General features: G+C 41.1%; 1 protein-coding gene across 1 annotated transcript; it reads left to right on the top strand.

Annotated features, from left to right (window-relative positions):
- Window positions 1-1,695: 1,695 nt before the first annotated feature.
- On the top strand, window positions 1,696-22,406 carry fa2h (fatty acid 2-hydroxylase). Its single transcript, XM_069172820.1, has 7 exons — window positions 1,696-2,110; window positions 14,962-15,075; window positions 16,954-17,096; window positions 17,801-17,901; window positions 17,986-18,158; window positions 19,059-19,311; window positions 19,977-22,406. The coding sequence occupies exons 1-7, from the start codon at window positions 1,829-1,831 to the stop codon at window positions 20,042-20,044; spliced, it is 1,134 nt and encodes a 377-aa protein (XP_069028921.1). The 5' UTR covers window positions 1,696-1,828; the 3' UTR covers window positions 20,045-22,406.
- The last annotated feature ends 753 nt before the right edge of the window (window positions 22,407-23,159 follow it).

Genomic DNA, 23,159 nt, shown 5'->3' with positions numbered 1-23,159 from the left:
GCACTTTAAAGCCTCTGCTGCGTACTTTGGTGCTTTTCTGCCCCCTGCTGGTGTCGACTCCCCTCTGCATCCGACCGGTCAGGAATCATCACATGGTGTTGTTGGCCCCGTTTGTCTCATCTGTTATTTTACCCTTCCTCACTGCCTTTGTTCAGACACCCTTGAGCAAGGCACTTAAAGCCCCCAGAAAGATTGAGCTTCCAAGATTCTGATCAGTGGTGGAAGCACTTTTGATTGTATATTTATCTAAAAACCTGATTTTACTGTTATTTTTTTTTAATCTGATGATTATTTTTTCGAGTAACAAGATTGATCATGATAAGTAATATTTGTTTTATGCGACCAACAGTTCAAACCCTACAAAAGTATTTATTTAAAATTAAAATAACTAAAACCCTAAAGCAGCAAATTCTCACATATTGGAAGCTTTTATGACGTCTTTGTATGAACATTTTTAATTTTAAAACAATTGTCCATTAATCATTTCAGCTTTGCTTGTGTTTACTGTGAAAGCCGCAGGGCGGCGCTGTTGGGCAAATGCTGCGTTTAACGAGATCAGGTTCCCGGATTTAGTCGAATTAAGTTCTGAATGCAACTTTCAGGTAACAACAACAACAAACAAACAAAACAGCAGGAGTTTGTGAGCAGGAAAGTGACATTTTTTTTTACATCATGTTTAATGGCAGTTAAACAAAACACCACGCAGGACTTGTATCATGCGGAAAATGCGTAACTTCTTTTTGACATTTTTGTTTACCGTTTTGCTCCCTGCTTAATTTGGGGCTCACCTGTGTGGAGAGTATTTCCAAACAGCACGTGAAGGCAGCAGCCGAACCTGCTGTTCGGTGGAGATCAAACTGGAGACGCCCGAATACAAAAGTGATCGACATGTGACTTCATTTTAATTTTAAATAAATGATTAAAACAACCTGTCATTAAAAAAAAGTGGATTATTTATTATCTCAAATGTTGACAGTTTCAGTCTCACGTTAAATGCACCCGAGTTACATTTACTGTCAGTAAACATTTTTTCGACACCAGATGCCTAGAAATTATTTTATTGATCGAGGAAGTGATGACATTACACTTCTTTACACGTGACGTCATCCGTCGGTGAAAACCCCATGATTTATTTTAAATATTCGTCGCGTCCACTGGTATAATATATATATATATATATATATATATATATATATATATATATATATATATATATATATATATATATATATATATATATATATATATATATATATATTTTTTTTTTTTTTTTTTTTTTTTTTTTTTAAATCTTTTGTTATATTGTGGGTAAATTAGTGCATAATTCTGAGTTTTCTCTCCCCGGCTGACTGCTGAAGGTATCTGTCGCTCCGGGCTGCTTTTATTTCTTCAGAGCAACAGGAGCCTCCGGAGGTGGTGCTGCCTTCAGGGGAACTCGGGGAAATCGGACCCTTATATGATAGTCTTACGTAAATAAGACGTCTTCTCACGTTTAAGGTGAGTAAAAAGTGCAAAAAAAGAAATCTCAAATAATTGTTTTTAAAATAACTCCCAGACTGTGACCGGTTTTTAGTTGGTTTTTAGTTGTATTTCCGATCTTTTCTTGAGGATATGGAGGCGTCACAGACCCCGCCCCTCCCGCCGCTCTCCTCCCGGAGTTTTAGAGCCTCTGGGTTGCAAAAGTTGAACTCTCAGTCCCAGCAGTCAGGTCGACGGTCCTCCGAGGAGGTCTCTCTCTCTCTCTCTGCTTCTCCCCCCCTTTTTTTTCCTCCCCCGTGTTCACTTTTTTTTGTCGGACGCTCTCCAGCATCTTCCTCTCTCGCCAGGAATGTCTCCGTGCGCGTCCCCCCGGTTCTTCACGGAGAGGGAGGTGGCGCGCCACCGCACCGAGGACTCCTGCTGGGTGCTGCTGGGCACACGGGTCTACGACGTGACCGCCTTCCTGCGGATGCACCCGGGCGGGGAGGCGCTCATACGCGGCCGCTCGGGCAAGGACGTGAGCCGGGAGATGGAGGGACCCCCGCACCGGCACTCGGAGAACGCCCGGCGGTGGATGGAGCAGTACTACATCGGGGAGCTGGTCAGAGACAGCGGCGCCGAGGACGCACAGGTAGGCTCCAAGGAAACTAACACCTGCTGCTTTTTACTTTAAAAATATAAACGATAATGTCTTCGGGTCCTCTGGGATAACAGCTGCTCGCCGTGACGTAGTCAAATCAAATAACAAAACTTGTCATGGCTAATTTGAAAGATATTTGTTTCATGGGGAGTTTCCAGCATGTTTGGCATCATATGTCACTTAGCGCGCGCCTCCTGAAGCAGCCCGAGGAGACAAATAGTCCTCATTCAGCTGTCACGTTGTTAAAGCTGCAGTGAAGCTTATTAAGCTGCTTTTAATTTCAGACACAGAATACTTCTCGTGGACTGTATTGATTATAGGGGAGGGAATGAGGAGTCAGGCTTGTGTTTTCTGTGTGGAGGAGGTGAAAAGGGGGAGGGGCGTGCAGGTGACATATATTGGTCGGGTTAGGGTGGGTGTGGAGGGTCACAGCCATGTTAATGTATGATTTACACAGAAACTGGTTTATCTTTTCCCACCAAGAGCTCAGAGGGGCAAAAAAAAACAACCCCCCAAAAAAAAATCTATCCATCCCTTGTTGTCCATCGCTTGGTTGCATTTTGGACAGTTTACACAACCCCCCCCAAAAAAATCCTTAATCCTCCCTCCACTGGAGGAAACTTCAGGCGCTGATAAAGAAACTTTTAAAAGAAATTCGACTTTTAGACTCCAGCTGTTTTTCTTCTTACTCTCTGTCAGCTATCCGATTCGTGTGTGTTGGGTTTTGCACGGTTTGGAGTCCACATATATTCTCACACAAGCTTTTCCTTCCTTTGCTGCAAAAGTGGCAAAGTTGTATTCAAAGTGCGGCTTTTTTTGGACAAAATTCAGCCCTGAGGTCATTGACTTGTCCAACTCTCTGTGTGTGTGTGTTGTGTGTTTTGTGTGTTTTGTGTGTGTGTGTGTATAAAACTTACCCACCTGTAAGAAAATATGATGCAAATTTAGTCAGCATGCGATGATTTGCAAATCACATGAACCCATATTTAATTAGAAATAGACCGATATATCAAATGTTTTGAGTTTGATACCAGCAACAAGTCCGGAGGACAGTTGAGGATTTTCAGAAGTGTTCCTGAGCCCACGCGATGATTTCCACTACAGATTAATGGCTTTTTTTTTTTTTTTTTAAATGCAGTGCTGCCTGAAGGCCCGAAGATTACGACCATCCAATACTGATTTTCAGCCTCATCCGTTGTTTGCAGAGATTTTTATGGCACATTATAAAATTAGCAAATTCTTTGCAACTTTACGTTAAGGAAACATTACTCATAAATTGTTGCACTATTTGCCCACGCAGTCTTTCCCAGAGTGGCGAACCTCTCACCATCTTCAGAGCTGGGAGCCTTTCTGTAAAGCTCTTTTTAAACCCAATCATGTTTGTCTTTTTTAGCATTGCCCCCGCCCCAACGTTTCTGAAACGGGTTTCTGCCATCAAATTCAAAAATAAGAATTTATTTCCCCCCAAAAAAACAATAAAATCTCTCAGTTTCAAACTTTAATAGGTTTGCCTTTGTTCTATTTTCGATTAAATATGGGTTTACATGATTTGCAAATCATTACATTCTGTAGTTTTTGTACATTTTAAACAGCGTTCCCAACTTTATTGTTCTATATTAATTCACCTAAAGAGAATGAATGAAGGCACGTGTTTGCAAAAGATGGTCAGATATGACAATGAGGATCATGCGTCACATTTTTCTGCCGGCCGCCTGAGTCACCAGGACACTCCAGTTGTTAATAAAATGAAGGTTGGTCTGGCAGAAACAAAGCAGTGCTCAGTTTCTCTGCTCATATTCTCCGGTCGAACTGTAAAATGTTAAACCAAGCCCTTATTTGTTTTGTTTTTTATAATCGTGTTCAAATGTTTTTTTCTTTTCTCAAAGCAGAAACAGGACATTATCTTTCGGTCACACTTTAAAAGGGAGTTTTAATTGCGGTCACACTTTAAAAGGGAGTTTTAATTGGTAGAAGCATTACGACGTTAAACGCTGTAAAAAGTTATACCACTTTGCGTTAGACGTATAGAATAACTGTGTGGTAGTTTTGTTGTCTTCCATCACTGGGAAGCTGAAAATGAGACAAGACGTCTTACAGTTTGGCTTTAAATCAACTGTTGAGTGCATGATGGGAAATTAATTTGTATTGTGATAATGTTTGTTGTGATGCTTCGTCAGTGCAGTGGCATTATTATCGTCAGGCTGAAGTGTTTTCTTCTTTGACTTCCTGCACTTTCTCTCTGAATTTCTTTTGGAAGTTCAGCTTTATTTTTAAATTTATATTTTTTTGACCGATTTATTGTTTGGTGAAGAAAAAAGAAATTGGGAAATGACCCTTTTAAAATTGTCCAAATCCCAACTTCATGTTTTTTGCTATCGTCCAGAACCTGACAATGATCGATTTGTTTTCAATGCAACACGACATTCGTCGCACTGTTTACCTTCTGCTGCCATAGAGGCTGCTGACGCGGCAATTAGCGGCAGCGCTCGGGTACAGGCTCCCTCCTCATCGCCACGGTAACACCTGGAAAAGAGGGAGAGAGAGGGCGGGATGGAGGAGGAGGAGGAGGAGGATGGACGGTCACAGGGGATGGGAGGAGAACATATGCTGCAAAGATGCAATTGATTCAAGGCGAAAGGCCTCACAGGAGCGATGCTCCAACCAGCTGTTTGAACTGATCCAGAGGTTGCAGTTGTTTATTGTTTCTTGTGTTCTTTACCCACAATTCATCACAAATAAATCAGGGTGTGTGTGTGTGTGTGTGTGTGTGTGTGTGTGTGTGTGTGTGTGTGTGTGTGTGTGTTGCGTTAAGGCGTTTTTACATTTTACTGTGAGTGTGATAAAAATCTATGCCATAAATACCTGATAATTATCAGAGTAAAGAATTAATAATTAATAATTAATAATTAATAGATATCAGCTCGTTCGATCCCGTTTTAACTGCTCGTGTTCTGTAACTCGACGCTAAAACTGACGAGATGTCAGCGGGGGGGGGCAAAGGTCACGCCGTCATCAAAAAACAGAAACTAAAGAAATTCACACGCGAATTATGAACGAATTTCACACGAAAGTCTAAACAGGTTAAGATGACGATGCTTTACATCCAAAAGGTCAAAGGTCGGCTTCACTCTGACATCATACTTTACTTTCTATCATTCAGCACCATAACTGAGCAGCAGTTACAGTTATCACTGTTCTTCTCTGATGTGTGTGTGTGTGTGTGTGTGTGTGTGTGTGTGTGTGTGTGTGTGTGTGTGTGTGTGTGTGTGTGTGTGTGTGTGTGTGTGAGAGTGAGCTCCCGGCCTTTTATTTTTTTTATTTTTTATTTTTTAAGTGCTATCGAATGTTCCGCAGTTACTGAGCTTCAACCCTGCTCTGCGGACACACCCTCACAAATACACACATATAGACACACACACACACACACACACACACACACACACACACACTTGTCACAAAGTCTTTGCACAGGTATCATTTACCATCAGAGATAACCGTGTTATTTTTCAGGTTAACACATCTTTGTCGCTTCTCCTTCTTCTTCCAGGGTTTAGGACTCTCACTATTCATTCTTGTCATTCTCACAAAACCTTTGTAGGAGTAATAAACCAGTTCGGCCTCGACCGACCGAACCCGTCCGCTTCTGTAACCGGAGACCCGGCGGGGTTATGAACGCTTTTTCTAGCGCCGAGGTCACCTGTGGGGTCTTAATATTCAGTCGGTGTACGGCATTGATCTTTATACAGAAGGTAGCCTGGGAGTCACGTTACAACGAGTGGGGAACAACCAGAAATGCAGGTTTTTTTTGGCGCACGTTTGAGCCACAATATAAGACAGTATTATTACCTGTAGGGAGGGAGTGGAGTTTGTAACCGAGCCACCGAAGTCAGTAGAGGAGATAGATATTCTTTACGATTACGGATGTTTATTTTTTTTTTTAAGTGTATTTGCTTAACTGTGACCTTTGTCCTCCACATGATCCCTCCACCTTTAGTCCCGCCGCTATTGCGGTCGTAAAAACGCAACGTGGTAAAAATAAAATAAAAAAAAGACACGTTCCCACGTCGTAAAGAGAACGTGATTGCGGTTTTTTTTTTTTTTTTTTTTTTTTTTTTGATGGCGTGTTTTAAAAACGCGCTTTAAATTTGTTGCTTTGTTGTTGAAAATGAATGAAAAAGGAAAATGAAATGATAGACAAAAGTGGCATTGAAGATAAAGTGGGAGGATTTTGGAGTTTGAACCACTGACTGCAGGTGGAAGTGGACGTAGTCTCCGATTCCAGTTACTTAAAGTGCAATACGGCTAAAGGCCACTAGGGGCTGGCTCCAAAAAAACCCAACCTGAAATACAAAGTCAATACGTTTACTCGTCATGACGTCATCGATGTCCTATCTTACGCTCCGCTTCACGAGGGGGTGACTTCTCATTTCCATGTTGACATACACAGATATGAAAAGGACAAAAAAGTGAAATTTGAACCTCAACGTTAGTTTAGATGCTGCTCAGTCTGTCAAGGTAATATTAAAATAATAATATTTGCATTTGGCTTTTTTAATTGTTTTTATTTGGTTGATTGGTTTAATGATTAAGCTTCGGGTTGGATGAACAGGTGCATCCCTGATCTGATACAACAGAAAGGTGCAAAAAAACAGCTTTTTTTTACGTTATATCCCAAATTCAGATGGAGATGAGGTTAAAAAAAATTGCAAAATTGCAAAATGTACGCCTTGAACTTGAGACAGGAGATCTCCAATGTTTTGTCAATTTCTTTCGTCTTTTTGTTTTCCGGAACAGTTTTTGGTCAAATAAGCAAAACGGTTTTCGTCTCGTCGGGGAATCTTTGAGTCTGAACTTCACTCTTGTTACTAAACGTGGCTGATATGACAAGTTTCTTTGGTGTTACATCCCGTGCGGGTCGTCCGTCCATCCTTTCGCTTCACCCTAAACGTCTACGATTTTCAACCCCGTCTCGGTTCTCAGCTTCGGATTAATTCCACCTTTTGCTTCCCCGTCGTTTTTATTGAAGTGAGTTCAAACTTCTCTCCGTTTTCTGCTACTTTTCTTTGTCATTTAACATCTTGCTAACTTAGATTTTTCAATGTGCCCTCAAAATCTGTTTAATTCCTCCTCCTCCTCCTCCTCCTCCTCCTCCTCCTCCTCCTCCTCGTGGAGACTGACTGTAGTTTCTGTGTTGTGATGGTACCAGGCCACATCGCCGCCCCACTCCAACCATCCCCTTTGTTTTTTGTGTCCCTCATTCTTTTAGATTTCCTCTCCTGCCGGGACAGAGCTCTCCTTCTGTTTTACTCCTCGCCCTCGGCCTCGCTCGTAAAAAAAATATGATTATTCAGTCGCCCGAACCGTTTTTGGTTTTGTTTTAACAAAGCGTCTTTGAATTGTTTCAGGAAAAAAAAAACGATCCGATAATCTACCTAAACGGCAAATATCTAACTCGTGTTTTCCCTTTTTATTAATGCTTTGAAAATCTACACTGTGAATTATTGTTGCGTAACCTTGGTCCCTTTGTGGGTGTAATGTGGTCAGTAGGTGTCATTCTTGATTAGACAATGGGCCAACCTGAGGATAGTGTTGTGTCCACATCACTGACATACCACCCACTGTCTCAGCTCGGGCGCAAACACAGATCGAGGCCCGACAATCGGTCCGTCCAACTCCGTCCTCACGCTTCTCCGTGTTGACCTAACGACAATCAAAACGACCTGCTATTCATCCTCCGCTCTTCGCATTCAGGCGGTAACGCAGAGGAAGCGTTGGAGCAGGTGAATGAGATCGAGCGGTTGTGTGAAAGATGGACTGGAAGAAAAACAAATATCAGACGTACGATGCTTTATCTCTCTTGAATATTGTTGATCTGTTACCATGGAGTTATGACCAAGCGGCAACATCATATGTTGGTTTGTAAAACTTTTTTTTTTACAGCCTCCTGTCTGGCATTTCGGCCGTCGCTGTTTTGTTTTTTTTGAGCCAGAAGTGACCATATTTGAACAAGATGGGAAGAACGCTATGCCCCGCCCACCTATTCTGGAAACCTGACTGTCAAAACATGCCTCTGTTTGAGGCCTAATATCTAAACAATAATGCAATTATTTTCAGAAGGACCATCTGGACGCTGATCAGAAGGAGTGAATTCAGCTAATGACACCATGACAACGTGTGGAAAACATTTACTGACTTTATATTTCACGAGAGAAGTTGATGCTTTTTGAATAGGAGTTTATCAGAGCCAGTTTTTTTTGGAGCCAGTGGTATTGCACTTTAAGGCGCTTCTGTATTCGTTTCACTTTTCCAAACCTGGCAACTGCGTCCATTTTTATACACAATTTAACATCATGACAGCTGAGTTTGGATTTCACTATTAATATTGAGTATAGCCTATTAAAAACAAACACCATAAAATTCTGGGTTCAACCAAACACAAATCATAACAGATTAAATCGCAAAATCAATTACTTCAATTACTAGTTTACATTTTAATTGGTCTTTGCATCAACAAAGAGGAACTCCCTACCGCTGTTCCTCTTTGGTTGTTTTCCAGATGTCATTGTGACTGTTTTCAGATGGATGTGTTTGATACGATGCATCGGCGGAAATGTTGTTAGACATGAAGTGAGGAAAATCCGTTTTCTTTTGTGAAAAATATAACACGATGCTGCCGCATTTTGTATCAATGACATCAGCTGCATCAAAACAAGCGCTCCTACTATCTCCTTCAGCAAATAAACAATATGGCACGACACCTCGTCATGCAGAGCGGCGCAAACTGGCAATAAAACAATTAAACCAGAGAGACACCAACAAAAAACAAAAAAGCTCTGAAAAATCAGCATTCAAAGATTGAGTGCAATAAACAGTTTTATTGAAGAAAGAATTTGTGAGAGACTTTTGAGATTCGTGATATCAATTCAGGCTTCTTTCTTCTTTCTGTCACTCAATACATTACAGACGGGAAATATTGTACTTAAAGTACACTTTTTCCACTTATTGTGTCCTACTTTTACGTGAATAGTATTTGTACTTGTAGCATTTCCTTGTCCATGTTGTCGTCAACACTTTTTAACTTGTGTTTATCATGAAATTATTAAACTGTGCGTGGAAAAGGGAATAATATCGTTGATAATTTGGGTCGACCACAGGACGCGTATTTATCGTGACAGGAGAACGAAACAACAGGAACTGAGGGTAAACAAATGAGGTTTTGGTTTTGGGCTCTGACCACAGTCCCATCGATGTTTCGATCTTGACGTCCGAAAAAGAAAACGGCACCAAAGCTTTGGTTATTAGCATCCGTGTCTGTAACCAAGTAAAACCCACGTCCGATCGATCTTTCTCGGTACATCCATTTCTAGCTCAAACCACAGTCAGAAAAGAACACTTATGGTTCCATTGTGCTACTTGCGTTTTATTTTTTCCACACAGAATGAAGTAGGTCACTGATGAGGACGACGATGTGGTTTTTGTTTCGTGTTTCGTTTTGTTTCTCTCAAAGCAGCGAGGACTTAATAAAGTATATACCTACCTACCTACCTACCTACTCTGATCCACATCCACACACTGGACTATATATATGTTTACGGCCCTGCCAGAAGACATCCCATTAATGTCGATCAAATGTGAAGTCATATAACTACAAAAAGAAGCGCTCACTCAGGCCATCGCCGGCTCGAGGAGCACCTCGTATCCACGGTGCTTCGGCTTTGAATTTCCCTAATGAGTTTTATTGTTTATTTTTCACCTTTCTAAGCTACATTATGAAATGAAAGTCGGGGCATATAATATGCAAAACTTAACCGGACGCCGAAAGTTCACCTGGACCTTGTTTTTATTGTTGGTACCGCGTGAGGATTTCTTGTAACCTTCAACGGTGGAAGCAAACACTTTAATATCTTCAATGGATGACGAATTCACTTAAAATGTAAATATTACAGATAGTTTAGTTCATATTTAACCTCATTCAAACCTTCCTGACTAGCTTACAGCAGCATTTCAGTCGTGTTGTCATTAAAATGGAACAAGTTCTCTTTAGCTTCTCTCCAGCTACAAAGAGCGGTTCAATGTATAAACTAAATGACAGACAACAGAAATCCTGTCTTGACCTCAAAATCCTCTATAAGCCAGGAAACTATTTCAGTGCTATTGTTCTGCTGAATTGAGGCTTTGCGTTTAAACTCGGCTCAATCAAACTTTATACTTACAGAACTCGTGTCTTTCTATCTTTTTTGGACAACAAGACAAAAGCGTGATGTGAGTGTTTTTGTATTTAACGGGTTTTTTTGTTTTTTGCACTTCCCGTTTCGCTTTGACCAAACTATTTTTTTTTTTTTTAGCTAAGTCATGCAGAATCATCAAGCACACATAAATCAACTGACAAAAAAAAAATACTAGATGAAAACATACTCAAGGCCTAACTAGGGTACATTGAATGGCTGTGTGTGTGTGTGTGTGTGTGTGTGTGTGTGTGTGTGTGTGTGTGTGTGTGTGTGTGTGTGTGTGTGTAACTACAACATGTATGCGTGAGTCCAGATTGACAGTAATTGAACTTCTAAACTTGCAAAATATGTCTGTTATGAAAACTATCAATCACAATCAGCTGATTTATTTTAAGCACCAGCTGATCTCTGATAGGTTATCAGCTCATGCAGAATTTCAGAGTTGGTAAATGAAAGATAGGCTTTTGGAGGATTGGTACTTGTACCAATTTGTACCAATGTGTGATTCAATGAGCTGATATGTGTTCTAATCTGGTTTTAATCAGCAGGTGGATCTCTGAGAACAGAACTGTAGATGCAGGATCAAACTATTCAAGTCTTTTACTTCAGTAAAAGATCTGTTACCACACTGTGAAACTGCTCCAGTACAAGCCAAAGTCCTGCATTTAAAACCTCACTTTAGTAAAAGTATGTATCAGTAAAATGTACTTAAAACTATTAAAAGTAAAAGTACACACTGCGCAGTAAACGCAGTAAAAATTTTACTGACGATGTTCATGATGTTTTTGGATTAATTTTACTGTTAGATTAATGTGCATTTTAGTGCTGGAATTATTTAACATTTGTGCCTATTTTAACTGCTGCATGTGCTGTTTTTTTAATTTTTTAATTTGATTATCTACAGTCAAACATCATATTCTATAAAATCAAATTTACAATCATTCAATTTGGAGATTTTTGAGGTTTTTACTGAACAGAAAAGAGGATGAAAAACCATAATCTTAAAAGTGACTAAAGATTCAAAGAATTCAAAGATTCAGAGAAACAGTGCAAAATTCATTGCAGTAGAAGTATGAGGTTGCATAAAATGGAAATATTCAAAGTAAAGTACAAATACCTCAAATTTTGTACCTAATAGAACTTGAGTACATATACGACGTTTTATTTTTATTTTGTTGGTTCTTATACAGTGAGGATAATTATTCCTGAAATGCTGCCGTTAATCTCACAGCTAACCTTCATCCACTATTAAAAATAGCATTACAGATTTTCTCGTTTAAATTATAAAGTAAAATGAACCCCGAATTCTGTTTTTCAGCATTTGCTGTTCTTAGATTCGTGGTCAACCTCATTCGACGGACTTAAAAACTGGTGTTGTCGAAGTTTCTATTTGCTCGTTTGTTTCCGCCGTCGGCTCCCCGGAGAGCGACGCGCCGAGTAGCTCGGCCGGTTTGATCCGCTCTATCGGAGCTTTATGCAACAGACGGGTGCAGGTTCAGTTTCTGTGTTTGCTCGTCTGCGTGTAAAGAAACGAAGTTAAAACGTAGAAGTTTGCACGTGTTTATCGAAGCGGGGAAAAGGTGAGGTGGGTGTCTGCGTTCGCGGCTCGGCAGACGCTCGTGACCGCGACGTGAGCATTAAATACGCGGGCGTCTTTTTTTAAATTTAATTGATTGGCAAATATTGACGCATATCCAGCGGTGCTTTACTGTGTCATCAGAAAACTTAGCGGTTGGTGGAACATATTTAATAAAAGAAAAAGAGTTTAGATTTTAGTTTAGGAGCTCTGAGGTTTTATTTTCAATATTTTGGATAGTGGTTTGATTTTGGAGGCAACCGCTGAAATCAAACGGCACCAACCAAAAAAAATTTTAAAACTACGAAAACAAACCATTATGCAACATTTGACAAAAATAAAATAAAACAATTAATAATTACCATGTTTTTTTAATTTTGTTTTTTATTCATGAAAACCATGAAGGAAGCAGCCTTCTGATTATACAGTTGGTCTTTTCTAATATTTTTTGGGCACGGTAATTAACATTACTGTCATATTAGCAGGGTTGAACGCACTCTGTAAACCTCCAGCAGGTTAACTAGAGGAGCTGCTGCCAAACAGGATTCAGGTTCATCAGCACACTCCATCTGCGCCGTGAAAAAAACAAAAACCTGTCGGTGATATCTACATTCAGGCCGCGCCCCACCCACACAGGCCACACCCACAGAGTTCATCGATTGGCTTCGGGTCAACTTTGATTAAACATCACGTTTGCCACTTGCTCACGTAGGCCACGACTGCTGCTGATACACAGGGCATGTCTTTTTTACAGCGTTCGTGTGTGTGTGTGTGTGTGTGTGTGTGTGTGTGTGTGTGTGTAACTACAACATGTATGCGTGAGTCCAGATTGACTGTAGTCGTACTTCTAAACTTGCAAAATATGTCTGTTATGAAAACTATCAATCACAATCAGCTGATTTGTTTTAAGCACCAGCTGATCTCTGATAGGTTATCAGCTCATGCAGAATTTCAGAGTTGGTAAATGAAAGATAAGCTTTTGGAGGATTGGTACTTGTACCAATTTGTACCAATGTGTGATTCAATGAGCTGATATGTGTTCTAATCTGGTTTTAATCAGCAGGTGGATCTCTGAGAACAGAACTGTAGATGCAGGATCAAACTATTCAAGTCTTTTACTTCAGTAAAAGATCTGTTACCACACTGTGAACCTGCTCCAGTACAAGCCAAAGTCCTGCATTTAAAACCTCACTTTAGTAAAAGTATGTATCAGTAAAATGTACTTAAAACTATTAAAAGTAAAAGTACACAATGCGCAGTAAATGCAGTAAAAATTTTACTGATGATGTTTGTGATGTTTTTGGATTAATTTTACTGTTAGATTAATGTGCATTTTAGTGCTGGAATTATTTAACATTTGTGCCTATTTTAACTGCTGCATGTGCTGTTTTTTAAATTTTTTTAAATTTTTTAATTTGATTATCTACAGTCGAACATCATATTCTATCAAATCAAATTTACAATCATTCAATTTGGAGATTTTTGAGGTTTTTACTGAACAGAAAAGAGGATGAAAGAGGGCCTTGGATGATTTGGTACCGGGCCGCACAGAAAGAAGAAACAACTTTTATTTCTTTATTTTAATTTGATTTACATTAGCCTACATGGTATTTTATTTTGAAAAATGACCACTTCCGTCCACGACCTCTTTCTCGCAGTTGTCTCGGTCGCAGTTTTTCTCACGCACCGATACGCCCACAAGTTAACCCTAGCAAAAACTCGCTTTATCAACAATAATAACGACTCATTTAGGATCGGCAAGGATCTACTGACTCTCCTCTCGCCGTTAAAAACAAACTGCATGCGAGTTAACAGGAAGGACAAAAAACGGATAAACCGGAAGTGACGGGGTTTGTGGGAAATGTGGTCTCATGATGGGAATGAGGAATATGTCAAACTAGTTTTATACCCACTTCCAGTTGTTTTTGTACATACGGTCGAATTAATATTATTTACAAAGCATTTAAAGCTCTTATTTTGACAGCAGATGAAATCATGGTATTTTATAAGTTCTGTAATTCTGCGTCACCGTGAGGAAGTTTAAAACCTCTGAGCCACATGGTTTAATAAATAAATATAAAAAAACTACGCGAACAAAAATGTGCTGCACAATTATGATCCCAGTGAATCTGACTCCTTACTGGAGAGTTGTTAAAAAAAAAAAAAAAAAAGATTGTAAATATTTTTTCCTCGACTGGCAATGTTTTGCTAATTAGCGCAATTTACCGACAAAATAAATTCACGAATGAATTTTGAATTTTTGAGAATTGACGCTGCAAAATCAACAAATAAATGTACGTTATTATTTAATAATCACATTAATTATCATTATTATTATTACATGAAAGGTAGACAGCTCTCCTCTCTTTTGGATATAACGGAGGAGAACTGCTGACGTAACTTCACTAAAGTTGGATTAAAGAAATCTCGTGTTACCGGACGTCAGAGTCCAGAGTGAGTTACGACATCGAATCTATTCTCTGAGGACGGGCGAGACAGTTTAATCGTCCCCCCTGCTTTCTTTTTTGTTGTTGTTGCAACACAGTGTGATAATCACAAGGGTGTAATGTTTCCTGTCTGGGTGTTGAATTACCAATGCGACGTTAGGAACAAACCGCAGGAGATCTTGCACGTCTGCAAATAAGCAGCTGATAAATATTTCTGTTGACTGACGGGAGCCGTCGAACTCGTCGGCTGTAAAGCGCCGATCGGAGACGGGAGCCAATCAGACGCCTCCCCGAGCCGATGAAGGAAGTGGTCGGACCGAAGCGCATAAAATTAATATTTCACTCTCCTGTACAACTCGAACCAACGGGTGTGTGGTGACGACAAGACTCCAGTCAGTCTGTCTTTCTCACTCTGTTGCCAGGCAACAGTGTCTTGCCGCTTGGTTTCGCTGCGGGTCCGTCGACCGTAGCGTTCACCAGTTCAGACCGAGGCCTTGTTTACGCACCAGCATCAGTTCGCATGAATATCGTCATGTCTCCTTTTTAGTCACGGCGTCCTTTAACTCTTTTTTTTGTTTTTGTCTCCGTCAGACTCTGAGAGAAAGGAGGACGGCCGGCGAAGAGACGGCGGCAAAGACGACGGAGGGGAAGGTGGAGGACGAGCACAGCCTGTTCAACCGCTGCAGCTCCGTGGACCTGGACAAGGTGTGTGTGTGTGTGTGTGTGTGTGTGTGTGTGTGTGTGTGTGTGTTTTTCAGCCAAATATCTGTTGCCAGGCAACGGTGGATTGAAAATAAAAGTGCAATACCACTGAGGGCCACTAGGGGCTGGCTCCATTAAAAAGAACAACGTCTGGCTCCAATAGACTCCCACTCAAAAAGAGTCAACTTCTCTCATTAAATACAAAGTCAGTAAATGTTTTGAACACGTCGACATGGCGTCATTCAATAAATTCCCTCCCTTTGATCTTTTTTCCGGTGGTCCTTCTGAAAATAATTCCATCATTAATTAGATATCAGGCCTCAAAGAGAGCTATGTGTCCGGTTTGATTGACAGGCCTGCGGTGCTGTCAGGTTACCGGTTATAGGTGGGCGGGGCATCATGTCAGATCCACCCCCCTTCTCTCCTCCCCAGTCCGTCCAAATATGGGCACAAAAAAAACAAGATGGCGATTATCGTCACTTCTTTGTGGGAATTTCCCGCCACTGATAATCTCATCTTCGACAGCGTGACCGACAACTTCACTTCTTCTTTTTATTTTTTTTTAGAAATGTCACGTTGAAGTTTTTCTCTCCGACTTATAACAGATGCTTGTTGACAAGCAGCTGAAACGCTCAACTCACTTTTCATGCTCGACAAACTTTCAGTTCGTCGGCGTGAAAATCCGTCTGATCTCAGGACAGTTTTTACTTCACTTCATACTGCACTTCTGTTATTTACACATTTTTTTGAGTGTAGAGACAACAAATCGAGGCGCATTTATTGTTGTCTTTGATTTCCAAAGTACACTTATAGGACTTTCTTTTCACCTCCAGTAACCACCAATGAAAAAGGACATATTATTTCACATTTAAAGCAAGTAAAAGTTTTTTTTTAAATAATATATTGTCTGTATCGGCTTTCGGACTAAATACGGATCCAGTAAATTAGTCGTCTTTTCGCCTTTTTTCAAATTGTGTACTCGAGCTGTGTGAAGTGTTCGAATCGCCTCGAGTGACGTCAGCGTCGACTGGATCCGAAGACTACAAGTTAGGAACTGAAATAATAATAAAAAATAAAAAAAAAACACCTCGCGGGAGTCGTGGAGTTAAAACGAAGTGAGCTCACCAGACTGTCCAGCTGACATTAAACTCTTGGCGCGCAGCTAAAATGTCTTTGATGGTCTGACAACATCCAGCCGTCTGAAATAAGACGTTTTGTTTTTCTTATTAATTTATTTAAAAAAAAGGATAAAGACATGATACTGATTTCTATCCACCTTCTTTCAGAGGCTGCTGTGGTTTTAGTTCTGTCTCTAAAGAGAGAACGTCTCTTAATTTTACTACATAATGTCCGGTGTTGTTCAGAATAGTTGAATAAATAAACCCCGCGATGGAGCACCTTTGATCATCAGCATCATTTAGAAATAATTATAATAATAAATTATAATTAAGATTGTCATGTGTTCACTGGGATCTGCTCCATCAACTTTTCCCGAGCTCTGATTGGAGATCAGCCGGATCTCTTTTAACCAGAAAGAAAACTGACCACAGATCAGAGTGGAATAATTTAAACCAACAATCGTCACTGTCTCAGATGTGGCTCGTAAAGAGCTTATAAAAGCTGCGTCTATCTTCGGCCTTTGGACTCACATTTTTTTGAAGACAGCACTTCAGTTAAACCGCTTGCACACACACACACACACACACACACACACACACACACACACACACACACACACACACACACACACACACTTCCTGGTTCGACTCGTACCATGAATGTTTTTTTTTTTAACTCTCTGCTGCCACCTGCTGGAGTTAAACAGGAAATCTCCATTTTCATATGTTTAAACTGAAGTTGCCATCGGCTGCTTGCCTGCAGGATCTGGTGGACTGGAGGAAGCCGCTGGCGTGGCAGGTCGGCCACCTCGGAGAGAAATACGACGCGTGGGTTCACCAACCCGTCGACAGACCGATCCGGCTGTTCGGAAACCCGCTGCTGGAGGCCGGCACCAAAACCTCCTGGTGGGAGAGGAGAGGAGCTTCTTTATCTCTCTTGTCATGGAAGGAAATCAAAAAATATATAATTGTGTGAACATATAGTTTAGCAGATATCAGTTTTACAGACCTGCAAACCAAACATGAAGGTTTTCACTGAATATGACGTGTATTAATGTTCAAAGAACTTCTTTGTACATTTTTTTTTTTAATTTGCACACGTAAATGTGTTTTTATATTTACATGACTTTGGTAGATAAAATGAAAAACTATTACCCAACTTCAAAAATTTTTGATTTCGCAATGTTAAAGAATCACTGCAGGCAAGTTATTAATTACATTATTGCGTCTGTTTATATAACTTGAAATTCATAGACAGGACCGTGCAAAGGTTTTGAGTACTCAAAGTTCTTCACCAGAAAAAAAAAAAAACAAGTCTTTGATGGTTATCGGTGCGTCAATATTATTTTACAAATAGTGAAAAAATGTCTACAAAAATATTAGTTTTCACTTAAAGTAAGAAACAATAACGGTAAACTTTCAAGATAGAAATCTAGATACGATAAAACAATTACACGATGAAACGGTTATAACCGATGCCGATGAAAATCAGCTGGTAGTAACGATGTCATCGAAGCATCTCGGCGAGAGTTGAACCGTGCAAAATGTGACATAATTTAGATTTATTCTTATGAACAGATTAAGATTGAGATGATGTCCTCTTGCTTCAGGTACTGGGTGCCGGTGGTGTGGCTCCCGATTGTCTTCTACTTCAGCTGGCATTGCTACACCACTCTGGCAAAAGGCACCACGAAGATCGTCCTCAGTTCAGGTAACTTTCATTTTCATCTAAGCGTCCACGTGTCCGGTCAACAACGTGTCTCCATGTGCAATCAATGTGTGTGTGTTTCCCCAGACGTCTCCATCCCGATCCACAAGTCCGTCTTCCCGCTGCTCTTCCTGGCTGGCTGGTTCTTGTGGTCGTTCATCGAGTACTGCATCCACCGCTTCGTCTTTCACATGAAACCGCCGGCGCACAACTACTACCTCATCACGCTCCACTTCCTCCTGCACGGACAGCACCACAAGGTACCAAAAAAAACCAGATCATCCACCGTTAAACGAGCTGAAGTAGATTTGGACACGATCTTAACCCACCAAACAGCTGCTTTTTATCTCACGCAGGAGATTTTTTTTCTAGTAACAAAAAAAAAAAATTGAAGAGCAAGCAGAGATCTTCAGGTGAAAGTAAAACAAACAAACAAGTGGAAGCACCGGGTCAGATACGAACCAGTTGTTGGTTTGTGAGCGGCCGTTATGAATCGAGTTTGGATTTTGGCTGTCGCCATCTTTGGTAGTTTGCAGTGACCATATATGGGTGTGCTGGAGGGAGTGGGGGTGGATCTGACTCAATTTGATTGGAACTCTGACGATACTACGTCCCGCCCACCGATAGCCGTAACCTGACTGCACCACGGGCCTGTCAATCAAACGGACACGCCCCCAAAAAACACGTCTTGTTTTATAATTAATGACGGGATTATTTTCAGATGCACTTCCAGAACACTAATAAGAGGGAGCGACTTTAGCTGAAGACATACAGAAAACTCCACACAGAGAATGCCATAAGAGAAGTTGAACGTGAGTCGATGTAAACTGACCCTCTAGTGGCCACTCGGTGGTATCGCAGTTTAAGGCACTTCTGCATCGGCCTCATTTTTCATAGCTGGAAGCTACGAACACTTTTATACGCAGTCTGTGATACAAACACACAAATGTGGAGCTGCTTTCATTTTTATTTCAAAAGGACGTACGCTGAGTCGGCGGTCATCCAATGTTGCCCTGGGACGTCCCAGACCACCCTTTTCGAATGCGGCCTGACCAGACAGGATCTCAATGCGTCCCTGGTCATGAAGCAACCGTTTTTTGTTTGGTTTTTTTTGGTTTCTCTGTGTTGTTTTTCACATCATTATGTTCGTATCTCCACAGTCTCCGTTCGACGGCTCCCGGCTGGTCTTCCCTCCCGGCCTCGCCTCCCTGGTGGTGGGAAGTTTCTACGCGATCCTCCACTATACGCTCCCAGAGATCCTCGGGATATCTGTGTTCGTCGGAGGCCTGTGCGGCTACGTCGTGTACGACATGATCCATTACTATCTTCACTACGGCTCGCCGAAGAAGGGGTCGTATATGTACGGCCTGAAGGTGTACCATGTCAAACACCATTTCGAGCACCAGAGAGCAGGTGAGCGCTGCGAGAAAACAAAAAAAGAGCGCATCAATTTTGATCTTTTTACAACCTTGTTTTCAAAAAACAGAATGCAATGATTTGCAAATCACGTAGAGAAAAAAAATAATTTGTTTTTATGAAAGATATTTGCACCTTAAATCTTGATGGCAGCAACACGTTTCAAAAAAGTTGGGAAAGGGTCAACAAAAGACTAATTAGGTTAATTGGCAAGAGGTCAGTAACATTATTGGGTCTATAAAGAGCATTTCAGAGTCTCTCAGCAGTGAAGATGTGAAGCGGTTCGCTACCCTGTGAAAGACTGTGTGGGCAAATAGTGCAACAATTTAAAAAATAATGTTTCCTCAACTGTGAAGAATTTGGGGATTTCATCATCTATGGTGCATAATATATTTAAAAGACTCAGAGAATCTGTACACACCACAAGGACAAGGAAGAAAACTAATGTTAATATTAAAATCTTCGGGCTGTCAGGCAGCGCTGTATTAAAAACAGCGGAAATCACCGCACGGGCTCAGGAACACAGTTTGTTACTACATCCACAAAATTTAGGTTAAAAATGTACCAGCAAAGAAGACATCGTATTAGTCCCGTATGTTTCGGAAACCCGGCTTGCATTTCATCTGATCGATCTGACGTGATCTTTATTTCTTTCTCTGCAGGTTTTGGAATCACCACCACGTTCTGGGATCACCCGTTCAAAACGGTCATCCCCGACGAAAAGTTCTAGCGTAGAGGCGGCTCGCCCGAAAGGGGCCGCAGGACTCGTCAGCCGCCTTCCTCAGCATCCAGCCCTCGTCTCTACGCCCGCCTCCCTCACTTTCAGTCTCTGCAGCCACAGCTTACCCGCAAAACAGTTAATCCACCTGCTCCTCGCTGTTACACATTAACCAGCGTCCACCGGCCTTTTGCTGTTTACTCACTGGGATCGTTTCCGCACAGTTTTTCTATGCCATGTGTTGTTTTTTTTTCAAAACCCCAAAGCCAAGCAATCACCTGATCGCCAGTCCGAACAGATAGGAGGTGGGCCAGGAGGAGGGACACACACACACACACACACACACACACACACACACACACACACACACACACACACACACACACACACACACACACACGCACACACACACACGCACGGTGTCATTTAATTTGAAGGAATTATAACACGGAGGCCCAAAGTCCCACAGAGAGGGAAACAGGAAGTGACAGATTGTCGGTGACGGACAGGTGGAGAGGAACGGGGATGGGAGAGTGACTGGGAAAGTGAGTGTGAGCGAGAGAAAGAGACACCCCCTCCCTGCCCCCACCACCACCACCACCACCACCACCCAATAGAACTGCATCATCCCACCGGGTGAACCAACTCAGGAAGAATCCAAACATTTTCCCCCCTCCTTCGCTTTGTCTGCAGCTTCTTGACAGAAGTTCGGTCTCACCGTAGTTTATTTTTGTGACCGCCGTCACCAGAATACGTTTCGGTTAACTTATTGATCATCAGCGACGCTGCAGGAGTGAGGCGATACTGTAGAGCGATGTTCTGTTAATGTCTGAATCCACTGTGAAAATATATTTTTGCAAGCCTGTTTTTTTTCCTTTTTGCTCATTAATGATAAAAAAAATGTTTTTTTTAAATAATAATAATTTTGTAAACTGCTTTGTACAGAAGGAGATTCTTTGATTGCACCAGCTTTATGTTGTCAGGGTGAACGATGAAGGATTGGATAAAAGAGGTAGAGCGTTGTCATGGTGAGAGAGGGACGGAGATGAAGGCATGAAGCCAGTCTGTCGGACCTCCTGCTGAGGGGATTTTGGGGTCAAAAGGTCACAGGGTTGTTGTTTTTTTGTTTGCTTTTCAGCAGACAGGAAAATTCAGGTTGATCCTCATGCTGCGTTCAAATAGAACTCGTGAGCTCGTGGTTATAACGCGGGGAAGTCACGTTCAAGCGGTAAAGTCTTACAAATGTTGTTGCTAGGCAACAGCAATATGGACGGCGTCTAGAAGCCACAGAGGCTAACAATTTAGCAAGCGGACAGCCAGGTAACCGTTGACTGAATATAAAAAGCTACCGGCTCTGAAAAATGCCAAAGTGCCTTAAACTGTAATACCACCGAGTGCCACTAGAGGTCGGCCCCGAACCTCGGCCAATCCACGGGCTCCACCGTTTTCAGTAAACGTCAGCAAATTGGTGAAGTCGGGGCTTATAGAAAAATTTCTAGTGCTGACGTCCGTGACTACCACAAGAGGGCGCCGTTCGTATGGACTCTTCTCGTGTACGCGGCAAATACGACCCCATTTGAACGCAGCGTCAGTCCCACTCCGTTCTTTTTTGAAAGGCTTTTTTGGCCGCCGCGGATCCCCGCAGGATGACGATGGACGAACCATCTGACCGGACAGCAGCAGGTCTCGACAGGCGACTGGCGGATCCTCAAAACGTCTCCTCTAAAACACCCGACGTCAGCGCACGACAACGATAAAGCAGAACAAACTTAATTCATAAACGAGTGAGAATATACCTCCGAAAATCATTTTGTATCGACTTTTTGTAGCTTGAAGACTTCCATCGTAGACATGTGCATAAATTCTTACAATACAGTAATATTTACTTTCCTTTGTTTTATACAAATTCACTGCCGCAATAATAGCGAAGTCTTCAGGTAAACGTTAAGAGGGCTGCGTGCACCACAAAGATGCTTTTTTGGTTTCCAGAAAGAACCAAACATATATATTTTTGATGTCTGTAATAATGTTGGAGACGGCGGTAATCAAAAATAATGAATGAAGAGTTTTTAATAATGTTATGACACGATTGCGACAGCTGCTTGGCGAAGCTAAAAGATTCCACCTGTTGGAATAACACATATCTTATTTATGTATATTTATGTGATAAAGACAAAAACAGGAGCTCATGAGCTTTGATTGTGACACGAGGACTTTTCCTTGCGCTAAATTATCAAGCAAAAACAATAATGATAGTAATAATAACAATATTTCTTAAATCTGTTTATTATTTTATGGCTTTTATTTTGGAATTTTAAATGTCTATGCAAATGCAAACGTATTTGTAAATAAATGTCTGTATATTTTGAATGTTTGGTTTGTCCTGTGCTTTCTGTGTTCGACGACGAGAGGCGTACATTGTTTTTCAGATACGCCGTGGAGATGGAAAGATTTGCATGTTCGCTGACCTTCGAGGCGATGAGGTCTGAAGAAGGCCGCCGTCCAAATGCATTATGGGAGATGTAGGCTGCAGCTGTTATGGAACAAAGAACACAAATACAGTTTATTATTTACTAACAGACACCGTAACATTTAAGAAAAAACCCTCCAGAATGATGCATATCTGCTTTTTCCTCTTTTTGTTTTTTTTTTCCTTGCAGCGCTTTTATTTAGTCTACGTTACAAAAATGACAAAAACAGGACTTTAGCTTTCAATATTTAATAAAAACTGTGGTATGTTTTATAAATAACTTGCTAAATGCCACCTGATTGTGAAGCTAAAATCTAAATTAAATGTTTTTCTTCATGCTCAGTGCTAAACACTAACTGCTGACGCGCTCAGCGGCGGCGCAAACATCCCGACGTTAATATGTTTAGTGCTTTAGTTTGCCAACAGTTTTCTGAGTACGACGGAGGCTGGTGGGAATGTTTAGTGCGGAAAGTTAAAGGGCTCACTTGCATTAAAATTCATCTCGACGCAGAATTAAATGTGACTGAAAAAAATACATCCAACAGACTGACTTTGTCTTTATGGCTAAAAAAAAAAAAGAAAAAAAGGCTAAAAACAGCGGACGAGTACCCAGAAACTTTACTTAAGTAAAAAAATAGTTATAATTCACCATTACAA

This window comes from Embiotoca jacksoni, unplaced genomic scaffold, assembly GCF_022577435.1.
Source record: "Embiotoca jacksoni isolate LCO1_2020_lvr unplaced genomic scaffold, fEmbJac1.0.p SCAF_55, whole genome shotgun sequence".
NCBI classification, from domain to species: Eukaryota; Metazoa; Chordata; class Actinopteri; family Embiotocidae; genus Embiotoca; species Embiotoca jacksoni.
This window is presented reverse-complemented; position numbering and strand designations above follow the sequence as displayed.